General features: G+C 46.1%; 1 protein-coding gene across 5 annotated transcripts in view; it reads right to left on the reverse strand.

The window, feature by feature from the left end:
- CENPC (centromere protein C) overlaps positions 1-12,382 on the reverse strand; it is a 1,046,742-nt gene that overhangs the window by 163,368 nt on the left and 870,992 nt on the right. For all 5 annotated transcript variants that reach the window (XM_085636509.1, XM_085636507.1, XM_085636508.1 and 2 more), the window contains one exon: positions 8,149-8,238. In XM_085636509.1, the coding sequence (XP_085492635.1) occupies positions 8,149-8,238 (90 nt within the window). The remainder of the gene's footprint in view (positions 1-8,148; positions 8,239-12,382) is intronic.

Below are 12,382 nucleotides of genomic sequence, written 5' to 3' on the forward strand. Positions count from 1 at the left end.
AGTTGATTTTAAATCCCAGTGGTCACGTGGCCTTTCCTTTAGACCACTATTCCCAGAATGCACTAGTATGCAAATTTCAACCTTGGCTCGACATAGTTTCTTTTTTGGCATTATTATCCTTGTATATTTGTCAAAGTCCAATCATTATCTTAATTTCTTGTGCTGCATTCCGGTAAAAAGATTTAAGAAGCACAGTGCACTTAGCTGCCATGAAGCAAGTAATTTCCTGACAGAAAGACACGAAGACTGCTGGATAGAGGTAAAAAACCTCCTTCCTCCCTTTCTCTTCAACCACGCAAATAGTCACGGAAGTCCATTTTTCGACTGCTGTGGTGAAAGAGCGAGTCATGCCCCCTCCGTTTATCGCATCCACAAATCTCCACTTTGCTGGGGCCCCCAACTCTGCAGGGCGGGTTCAGAGCAGGAATGGAGAATCCTGTTTAATTAAACACAAGAAAAAAGAAGAACCCACAGCTTCAGCGTCCTTTCAGGATGACAGCTTTATTGTGTCTGAAATACATGGCAGCTTAACACCTCATTTACGTCCTTACGCGTTTCAGCGCCTCGCGCCTTGATCACAGGTGAGTTGATTTTAAATCCCAGTGGTCACGTGGCCTTTCCTTTAGACCACTATTCCCAGAATGCACTAGTATGCAAATTTCAACCTTGGCTCGACATAGTTTCTTTTTTGGCATTAGTATCCTTGTATATTTGTCAAAGTCCAATCATTATCTTAATTTCTTGTGCTGCATTCCGGTAAAAACATTTAAGAAGCACAGTGCACTTAGCTGCTATGTAGCAAGTAATTTCCTGACAGAAAGACACGAAGACTGCTGGATAGAGGTAAAAAACCTCCTTCCTCCCTTTCTCTTCAACCACGCAAATAGTCACGGAAGTCCATTTTTCGACTGCTGTGGTGAAAGAGCGAGTCATGCCCCCTCCGTTTATCGCATCCACAAATCTCCACTTTGCTGGGGCCCCCAACTCTGCAGGGCGGGTTCAGAGCAGGAATGGAGAATCCTGTTTAATTAAACACAAGAAAAAAGAAGAACCCACAGCTTCAGCGTCCTTTCAGGATGACAGCTTTATTGTGTCTGAAATACATGGCAGCTTAACAACTCATTTACGTCCTTACGCGTTTCAGCGCCTCGCGCCTTGATCACAGGTGAGTTGATTTTAAATCCCAGTGGTCACGTGGCCTTTCCTTTAGACCACTATTCCCAGAATCCACTTGTATGCAAATTTCAACCTTGGCTCGACATAGTTTCTTTTTTGGCATTAGTATCCTTGTATATTTGTCAAAGTCCAATCATTATCTTAATTTCTTGTGCTGCATTCCGGTAAAAACATTTAAGAAGCACAGTGCACTCAGCTGCCATGTAGCAAGTAATTTCCTGACAGAAAGACACGAAGACTGCTGGATAGAGGTAAAAAACCTCCTTCCTCCCTTTCTCTTCAACCACGCAAATAGTCACGGAAGTCCATTTTTCGACTGCTGTGGTGAAAGAGCGAGTCATGCCCCCTCCGTTTATCGCATCCACAAATCTCCACTTTGCTGGGGCCCCCAACTCTGCAGGGCGGGTTCAGAGCAGGAATGGAGAATCCTGTTTAATTAAACACAAGAAAAAAGAAGAACCCACAGCTTCAGCATCCTTTCAGGATGACAGCTTTATTGTGTCTGAAATACATGGCAGCATAACAACTCATTTACGTCCTTACGCGTTTCAGCGCCTCGCGCCTTGATCACAGGTGAGTTGATTTTAAATCCCAGTGGTCACGTGGCCTTTCCTTTAGACCACTATTCCCAGAATGCACTAGTATGCAAATTTCAACCTTGGCTCGACATAGTTTCTTTTTTGGCATTAGTATCCTTGTATATTTGTCAAAGTCCAATCATTATCTTACTTTCTTGTGCTGCATTCCGGTAAAAACATTTAAGGAGCACAGTGCACTTAGCTGCCATGTAGCAAAGTAATTTCCTGACAGAAAGACACGAAGACTGCTGGATAGAGGTAAAAAACCTCCTTCCTCCCTTTCTCTTCAACCACGCAAATAGTCACGGAAGTCCATTTTTCGACTGCTGTGGTGAAAGAGCGAGTCATGCCCCCTCCGTTTATCGCATCCACAAATCTCCACTTTGCTGGGGCCCCCAACTCTGCAGGGCGGGTTCAGAGCAGGAATGGAGAATCCTGTTTAATTAAACACAAGAAAAAAGAAGAACCCACAGCTTCAGCGTCCTTTCAGGATGACAGCTTTATTGTGTCTGAAATACATGGCAGCTTAACAACTCATTTACGTCCTTACGCGTTTCAGCACCTCGCGCCTTGATCACAGGTGAGTTGATTTTAAATCCCAGTGGTCACGTGGCCTTTCCTTTAGACCACTATTCCCAGAATGCACTAGTATGCAAATTTCAACCTTGGCTCGACATAGTTTCTTTTTTGGCATTAGTATCCTTGTATATTTGTCAAAGTCCAATCATTATCTTAATTTCTTGTGCTGCATTCCGGTAAAAACATTTAAGAAGCACAGTGCACTTAGCTGCCATGTAGCAAGTAATTTCCTGACAGAAAGACACGAAGACTGCTGGATAGAGGTAAAAAACCTCCTTCCTCCCTTTCTCTTCAACCACGCAAATAGTCACGGAAGTCCATTTTTCGACTGCTGTGGTGAAAGAGCGAGTCATGCCCCCTCCGTTTATCGCATCCACAAATCTCCACTTTGCTGGGGCCCCCAACTCTGCAGGGCGGGTTCAGAGCAGGAATGGAGAATCCTGTTTAATTAAACACAAGAAAAAAGAAGAACCCACAGCTTCAGCGTCCTTTCAGGATGACAGCTTTATTGTGTCTGAAATACATGGCAGCTTAACAACTCATTTACGTCCTTACGCGTTTCAGCGCCTCGCGCCTTGATCACAGGTGAGTTGATTTTAAATCCCAGTGGTCACGTGGCCTTTCCTTTAGACCACTATTCCCAGAATCCACTTGTATGCAAATTTCAACCTTGGCTCGACATAGTTTCTTTTTTGGCATTAGTATCCTTGTATATTTGTCAAAGTCCAATCATTATCTTAATTTCTTGTGCTGCATTCCGGTAAAAACATTTAAGAAGCACAGTGCACTTAGCTGCCATGTAGCAAGTAATTTCCTGACAGAAAGACACGAAGACTGCTGGATAGAGGGAAAAAACCTCCTTCCTCCCTTTCTCTTCAACCACGCAAATAGTCACGGAAGTCCATTTTTCGACTGCTGTGGTGAAAGAGCGAGTCATGCCCCCTCCGTTTATCGCATCCACAAATCTCCACTTTGCTGGGGCCCCCAACTCTGCAGGGCGGGTTCAGAGCAGGAATGGAGAATCCTGTTTAATTAAACACAAGAAAAAAGAAGAACCCACAGCTTCAGCATCCTTTCAGGATGACAGCTTTATTGTGTCTGAAATACATGGCAGCATAACAACTCATTTACGTCCTTACGCGTTTCAGCGCCTCGCGCCTTGATCACAGGTGAGTTGATTTTAAATCCCAGTGGTCACGTGGCCTTTCCTTTAGACCACTATTCCCAGAATGCACTAGTATGCAAATTTCAACCTTGGCTCGACATAGTTTCTTTTTCGGCATTAGTATCCTTGTATATTTGTCAAAGTCCAATCATTATCTTACTTTCTTGTGCTGCATTCCGGTAAAAACATTTAAGAAGCACAGTGCACTTAGCTGCCATGTAGCAAGTAATTTCCTGACAGAAAGACACGAAGACTGCTGGATAGAGGTAAAAAACCTCCTTCCTCCCTTTCTCTTCAACCACGCAAATAGTCACGGAAGTCCATATTATATATATATATAGAATGGTGTTCTCCTTTTTAATTTTTTTTTTATTAAGCAAGGGAACCCCGAAGGGCAAGCCAGCACAAGAGGCACCTACGGCACCGATATGAACTATAGCAGGACATAACAAATGCCAAGCATAGTAAGTAAATAAATATACAGGCCGAAACATGTATATATAGACATATACAGATACTGTATAATTCACCATGAGCATCTCGAAACCGAGAGACGTCCAAGAAGAACATCAGCAGAAGCCAGGAGCAGAGGAACTTGAGCCCCTGCTAGGCAAAAGCAGAGGAGAGTCCAAGGACAGATGGGCTTCCCAACACCAGATATGGAATAGCAAACATACCACAAAGAGTAGAATGTAGGAAACGCGGTTGCGCAAGACAGACCAGCAGGCACGCAGTACCTGTGAACGTACTCAGTGTGTACCCACATACAGAGAGAAAGTGTTCCGGAAGCCGAACAGAAAAGCACACCCATATGTGCCACCAGCTGACAGCTGGCATAGGCAACAAAGGGTGGAAACACAGCAAACGCTGGAAAAACAGCCAGGACAAACAATGAGAAGGTAAACATGCCGGGACAAGCCTGTCGTGGCGTAACCCCAACAATACAGCGGCAGGAGAGGTGGAAGCATCAAGCGAGAGCTACGCCACTACGTAGCTCCAAAGAGACTACGTGACCGGTGAAGGACATTCCCCAACAGGAAGGAGAGAGAAGAAGCTGGGTTGATTGGGAATCGAACCCGGGCCAACTGCTTGGAAGGTAGCGATGCTCGCCACTATACCGCCAACCGCACAGCATGAAGAGAGGAAAAATACCCCAGCGGGAAATAAGACAAAGCCCTAAAAGGGCCCGCAGGTACCTTCGTAAGGATCCACACCAGCCAGGAGAACCGTCCAAGACAGTAGAGACACACACCACCCAGAGAATGTAGAATGGTTATACAATAACCAACAAATACCCCACATAGGGTATGTCACGTCCCTATAAAAAGTAAGGTAGCACCTCTTGAGACTAGTTTGTAGGCAGAGGAAACGAAAATAATAACAGATACAGCCGTAAGCTATATCATTCATCCAGGAAAGAACAGGAGCCCGGAGACAAAAACCTAAGAACAGCAGTGACAATATTGCAACTAATGTAAAACAATACCACACAGTGGTCGTAAAACGAGTTCAATTATGGAAAGCGAGACATGAGACGCTGGACCGCTGAATCCACGTGACTGTCAAAAAGATGGGTCCCGTCAAAGGGCAAATCTCAGGGAAGCTCCTGAAGATTTTCAGGAAAACTGCTATCACACAACCAGGCATGGTGATGGAGAGCGATTGACCTGGCAATAGCCCGACCCACCAAGTCAGTGGTGTCCATGGCTGATCGAATAGTAAATTTGGCCAACTCACGACCATCTTGGAGGATTTGAGTCAGGTCAGCCCGAGGGCCTTCCGGGAAGGAGACGCTCAACTGAGTCCCAGAGGGCGAAAGTTGCCCGAGCAAACACCCATGACGTGTTTAAGGACTGAAGGCCTGAGCTCGTGGACGCAAACAGTTGATGACTACATGTCTCGAACCAACGAGATTCCCTAGTAGGAGGGAGGATGAAGAGAGGCCGAAGACAGCGAGGCTAAGGTGGCCTGGGCAACCAGCCCCTGAGCCCTAGGGTGTAGGGCTAGGCAGACAAGGTCATCTGGGCCGAGCGATGACATGTGCTATCGCACGTTCTACAGGGTCCCTTGAGGAGGGCCCTGCCCAGGTCCCCAAAAGAATGTCGTATAACGACGCACCAAAAGGCAGCAAGGGCTCAACATCCACGTTGCCCAGGTGAAGCAGATCCAACAAGGGATCGGAAGGCAGAGAGAGACAGAGGTAAGCTGGAACATTAAAATGGCCGCATTATTGCCAACGTTGCTCTAGCCTCCATGGCCATTCTAGGTGGCGACAGCGGGTCATAATTAGGGGATGGTTGCAGGCTAACATGTCCACCAAGATCGAAAGGCTCCCTAGCCGGAGGATGCTCAAGGGCCTGCAGGTGCTCCGCATCAGCCTGTTCCGGGAAACACGTAGGCAACAAGGGGGGGGGGGGGGGTGGGGGGGGGTCACCAGCTCCAGCGTCACACAACGTCGCGTCGCATTGACATCGATGATCGCCGAAGGAGACTCAGTCTACCGGTGTCAACCCGACATCCACCGTGATGGAAGACTGTGGTGGAGAACGGCGTCGGCTCGGGGACAAGCCCCACCTGCAGCCGTAGCAGACGCCAACGCAGGGAGCCCCACAGGATCTTGCCCTGACGCAGTAGTGTGGCCCAACGTATGAACGGGAAGCCCCACCAGGCCGACTCCCGACATCGCATCGAGTACCCTGAACCAGAGTCAGGGTACTCGAGTGGCACCGAGGGCGACCCCGCTGGCGAGCTTCTACTAGAGTCCCCAACACCTCTTTTGGGTCCGAAGGCGCGCCAGGGAGAGGGGTCAACCCAAAGATGGCTTGCCAAGCCTGGAAGTAGGATCCATCTGGGGTCTGGTCACCCCAACGCCAGGGAATGGAGGATAGACGGGGGTCGACATCTGTGGGTCCTCGTCCAGCAAAGACCGGGAGCAGGGGGCACCCGACATCTGTGGGCCCTTGTCCGGCAAAGACTGGGAGTGAAGGGCATCGACGTCACGACCACATGAGGCTGACGGCCGTCGTGATCTCTTCTTCTCACGCTTACCCGAGGAAGGCAAGCGACGTCCTCAGGAACGACTCCGAGACCTGTCCCGAACCGGATCCCCACCTCAAGATGGAGACCGGCGACGCTCAGACAACTGTTTCATCCGACGTTCCTGCGGGGACTTCAGCTTCATCTTCCGAAAGACGTCGAACTCCACGGAGTTGTGGTGCTCACCAATACACAACATACAGATCAAGTGCGGATCCGTCGCCGGCATCTGCCGCGTACAGGTCTCACATGATTTGAAGCCCAAAAGCATTGGCGCACTGTTCTCGGACGTGAAAAGGCGTTGATAGGGCCTAAAACTACACAAGCCAGAGGAACCGCTTCTCCTGGATCCACGTCGCAGGCGCAGAAAAGACGGAAACTGTTGCCAGCACGCCGGGACGGATTTATATGGCTCCACTGACGACATATGCGTGAATGACGTCAGGGCGGAGCCATGCGACGCCGCCCCCGGCGCACAGAGGTATTGCTGAAGAATCTCCGGATCCAGACTGGCGCCTGGGGGATACTCTAAGTTAAGGAATCTATGGCTAGATGTCTCCATCAGATATCATCTTAAAAGGAGACGGACATTCCATCCATAAGAAAGAAGTGGACACAAAGTCCCTTGAATGCTAAATTCCAGTACATACAACACAATATTCTTCACAGGGCACACCTCACTCCGAAAAGCTTGCATACACAGAATGGCAACATGGCACACATGTTTTGGAGCTGCCCAGATGCTGCGGCCCTCTGGCAAGGGGTAGCAGAGGCACTGTTAGAACTGACAGGATGTGAAGGGTTCCTCACCATTGAAGGGGCGCTGTCTGGCACATTCAAACAGAAGAAAACACATGTGGAAACTAATCAATTCCTAGACTTGGCCCTCCTCTTAGCCTGACGATCCACAGCAATGAACTGGAAGGCGCACACCCTCCTGAGCATTTAACACTGTGTTCAGCACCTCTTAAGTGGGGCAAGGATGAAGCAGTGGCATTGGAGTGGGACGAAGTCTTGGGTTACGTAGGATTCCCATAGCGGCCTCAGGGGAGGGTTTACTGCACAAACTCCAGATATTCAAGGACTCCCTAGTGGCCAAACTGTGAAGCTTTCTACTCCTATATGCCAGCTCTGCTGAGTACTGGTTTGCTGGGCATCTCCATTATTCCCTCACGCTGGGCTCCTGCTGGTCTTTTTCCACACAGGCTTGGGAGCAGCTTTTTTTCCTTCTCATGTTATTGTGTAGGAGGAGTAGGCGAACTAGCACACTGTCCGCAATTCCAGTATAGAAGAGTAATGTGGAAGTACTAACAACACAATGATTATCGATTTGTTCACTTGAGCAGACGTGGGGTGAATCTCCCTGTTGTGATCTGAAAGCTGATCTTGTCACTGTTATTATTACGATATAATTAACCAACTGCTCCTTGTCAAGTATTGTCATTAATAGGTTGTATTCAGTATATGACTGTTTTCTAATGCTACAAATCGTGTAACATATGTAACATACTGAAAACTAAAAAAAATGGTTAGAGAAAAAAAAAGTGGGCATAGGACATAGGAGTTCACTCTTTTTAGTAAATTTCAATTTTTACCTCTAAGCCGATTCCTTACCTAAATAGATTTCATTGCCTTTCTCCAGGTCCATTACTGCAGTTGGTTGCGTTTTAGTTGGAGAGTTATCAGCAGCAATTAATACATAACCTTAAAAATAGAAGAAAACACACTTTAAAATAAGAATTTATTTTTAAATATGCACAAAGAACAAGTTAAATTACTAACCAGTTCTCATTTAACCTGAAATTGCATATTCTGCTCTTTGTTGCAATCCTGACTATGTTCACACTTGCAGCTGCTGGGCTGTGAAAATCATGTGCGAATTTTGGACTATACTGACAACAGAGATGGCATAATAATGGCCCAAAAGATGCATATCTAGCAGCTGAAACCATAATGCCTTTCCTGATTAGCGTTACTACCAATACTTTTCCATCAGCAGTTCGGCTCACAAACAAGCTCAACAAGTAGGATGTGCCTAAAGGATTATTTTCCTGGGACCAAGCTCTGTGAAAAGGGAATACTTAAGAAATGTAAGCTACTTAATTTCTTGTACGCCCTAGCTTTGTTCTAAAAAAGTATTGAACATAAACAATGGCAATAAACCACCAAGAATGGACAGTATGTCAGCAAATTATATTAGAAAAAGATTGTGTCAGACTATCCAGCCAAACCTGCCATCAGTCTAATGTCAGCAATGATCAACACACTAAACAAACTAAAAGACAGTGGTGAAATAAACTAATCCAAGGATGCCGTAAACAACACATCAATATGTAGGGGGTACAGAAGGGGAAGAAGGGAGAAAGCGGTTTATATTCGAACATCCAGATCAATACTTTTATAAGCTGTTTTAGTACATAGGTTGTTTAATGACAATCTATAAAATTATGAATGCAACAATATTCTTGTAGAAATTATATCTTGTGAAGCAAAAACACAGGTGAATGACAAAAGTCTATAAACTGTCAGCACAAAGTTACAGGAGGTGGAGTGGATACCTGACCTGATTAAGAACCATTAGAAGCATTAGAGAACTCCAGATGCAAAGCTGAGGTTAATAAGAAAACGTCTGTGGCCGGAAGATGTAATATGAAAACCTCAGGAACGTGTATGATTTGCTTTGTTCAAGGAGGCTCGAAGTTAAAGGAGGAGGCATCAAGTGAACCCCATATTTCTATGAGCGAAAGGGTCCCAGGGTCTGAGTTGCAGTGTTATGTTGTCAGCGCCTCTGAGAAAAGAGCCATTCCTGCCACATGTGGAAGGAGATCACTTTCAAAACGTTTAGGTCTTGCCTAGGCAGCGCTTACGCTGTCTTTTCCAGGCAGGCTGTATTCAGGATATGGGCAGAAAACTACACCCGCTTTCTGTCCATCTTTTTAACTGCCACCTGTCTCTGTCCTCTGTAAATGGTGGCTTTTCATTGGTCAATAGGCTTGGTAGTCCCTCCTTAGTAACGCCTTGTTTCATCTTGTAAACTCCCAAAAGGACACCCCCCGTTACATGTGTTGTTACTCCCTAGGTTTTAATTACAGCCTCAGAGCACTATTTTCTTAAAGGGTTTCAGCAGGACACGCACTCCCTCCTAGGCAAGGCTGGCAGTGGTTACTTTACTCACTAGCACATCTCACATTTATATGACACCTTTGTGATGGTCTAACATATCAAAACACCAGGCACCTTATTTTGTTTTACACATTTTACACTCCTCAGAGAAGGCAATTCCTTCGGTCATTACTATTAGCAGAGAAAATTAGGACTCACGGGACAGCTTTGGGTTATTTATCATCACTAGATAACACGGAAATGATATGCTGTTTTAAACTATGTTTAAACATACTTAGGATACGTAGCAAATCCCACCAGGAGAGGAATTTCAGAGACCAAATGTCTGGCAGTGAGTTAATTTCTTTTAAGAAGGGTTTTTTCATAAGTTTGTAGAGTAGTGACAAGATCATTGGCAAACTCTATTCATAAATATTTATTGCAGCCTGGCTACCAAGCCAAACCAGAGTCCCCAATTATTTCTTTGTTGCCTAACTTATTTAGCAGTTTCACTTCTGTTTTATCCTTATTAAGCGTGTATCCTGAGATCTCAGAAAATCTTTGTATCGAGGCTAATAAAGCTGTTATGGCGGCTGTGTATACATGTTCAGAGACTACCAGGATGTCGTCCGCCTGAGCGGCTACTTTGATTGAAATTCTAAATGCAGATTCCTCACCTTTATTATAGACATTACACCTCCCAGAGGTGGACAGTATGATAAGTGCGCTCAAATCAGAAAGTCTTGAAGTACAGAAAAGGTAAAATGATTCATGTCGGACATAACAAGGCAGTAGGGCTTTGTGACTCTGTGCACCAACACTCACATCCCAGTTGGCATTTGACAAAACTGGCCCTCTCTAGCCCCTCCTTTACTAATGCAATTTAAGTGCCATGGGGTCTTGTGGAATGGGAAGAAGGCCATCTAATGGTTGCTTCTTGATGCCCTGCCTTTCCTTTCTCCACTCCAGAAATCTCCAAAACGAGCTTAACATCAAAACAATGATCTTTTGTTCAGTTAATGTAGAAGCTCAGATCCCTCTTTGGGTAGAGACGAATGAGTTTCTCTGCTTTCAAAAGGTGAGGTGGAGTAAAAACCACTGACAGAGTGCTTGATTGGCTAACGAATAAAGGTAGTACAACACTGCCCAGGTCCTCAGTGCACCAATTTGTTCAAAAATAAAGTTGCGTAGGAGATTGTGCTGAGAGGCACCAGCATTTCATTTAGGCAGTGTGCCTATGCTAAAGCTGCAGAAAGACTTGAACGTTAGGATTCATAAGGAGCAGCCGCAAATTGGCTCAAAGGTATGAACATAAGAAATGCCAAAACCAGATTCAAATCTCACTGTGGCACGACAAATAGATTTGCGAAAACGTGAGTCAGTCCTTTAACAAAACACATCAGAAAAGGTGACTTAAAGAGAGGGTTGATGAGGCAACAAAAATGTTGAAAGGGCAGACAAATAAATTCCTACGGTTTAGACTATAGAGGATTGATATGACAGCCAGCAAATAAGGCTTCAAACGTTTGCCAGCCCAGAATATAGAAACGTCTTTGCAGACAGGTGTATGTCTGGAAGAATGGCATCTACCAGTTCAGATGGCATCTCAAAAGTATTCAGCGGCTCACACTCAATCTACACAAAGGGACGTGTAAGTTGTGTAGATTCTATGTCAGGACCGGAGACTTCGGATTATGCTTTTATCTCTCTTCGCTTTATTACTACAGAAACTCGTAGCAGCCGGACAGATCTTCAAATAAATCAATTAAATTACAAAAACTACAACTGCGTACAACCAGGGAGGAATCCAAATACATAGTCCTTCATCTGTTTCCATTGTCCTTGGTACATAGACCGATGTTGGTCTCCTCACTTCCTCTTTCTTCGCTGCTTCGCAGCCAGTTAAGCAGTTTTTCCCTATTTCTTGATTCAGGTTACAGTAATTGTTGTTTAATTACAGGCGCTGTTTTGAATTGTTGTGCGCGTTACCGGCTTTGCAGGCTTTCTCTGATTTTCCTTTTCAAGTCCCCAAGCCGGCCGTGGAAACGTTTTCCGCTCCTTACGCAGCCGGGCCCCCTGCTGGTGCGGCGCTGTCTCAGGCCGCTAGAGGGACTCGCTCGTCTCGTTGCTTTCGCGCCTCGGCTTCTCAGATGAGGAGCCGCGCTGTGAGAGTGAAGAGTACCGAGCCTTGTTCTCCTTCTGCCTCACCTTTGACGTCAGTTTTAACAGATTGTATTTCCCGCATTGTTTCATGAGAACGCCCCGGCGGGGGTCTGTAGTGCGGGTTTACAGGCGGTGAACACGCAAATTCGCGCTGTATACTTGCACAGTTGATCAGGGTTCATTTCACGAGTTTACTCGCGGCAAACCACGAGCGCACGCATTTGTAGGCATACACTCCATGTTGTTCTAACGCGCAGGGAGGCAGTAGCCCGGTCAGGCTTTCCTGAGGGCGATAGCGCGTTTTTGGTTGGTGCAAACCTGTCTGTGGCCCTTGGGGCTACCCATATCTGCGCAGCCTTCGGCCTGCCCCTAATTGGTTTGTTTCTTTAACTAGTTGCTTGCTATATGCAGCACGTTTAATAAGGGGGTATTTCTTCACCTACTTTGCTACTTACCTTCCCTTGGCAGTATGGATAGCCAGACGGAGTACTATGAGGAGGAGGTCCAGGAATACATGCCCTGGGATGAGGATTTTTTCGAGGCAGTGGACTCCTCCATCTATCTGGTGGTCAGTGAGGTAGTT

The sequence above is a fragment of the Triturus cristatus genome, chromosome 2_1 (assembly GCF_964204655.1).
Source record: "Triturus cristatus chromosome 2_1, aTriCri1.1, whole genome shotgun sequence".
Classification (NCBI taxonomy): Eukaryota; Metazoa; Chordata; class Amphibia; order Caudata; family Salamandridae; genus Triturus; species Triturus cristatus.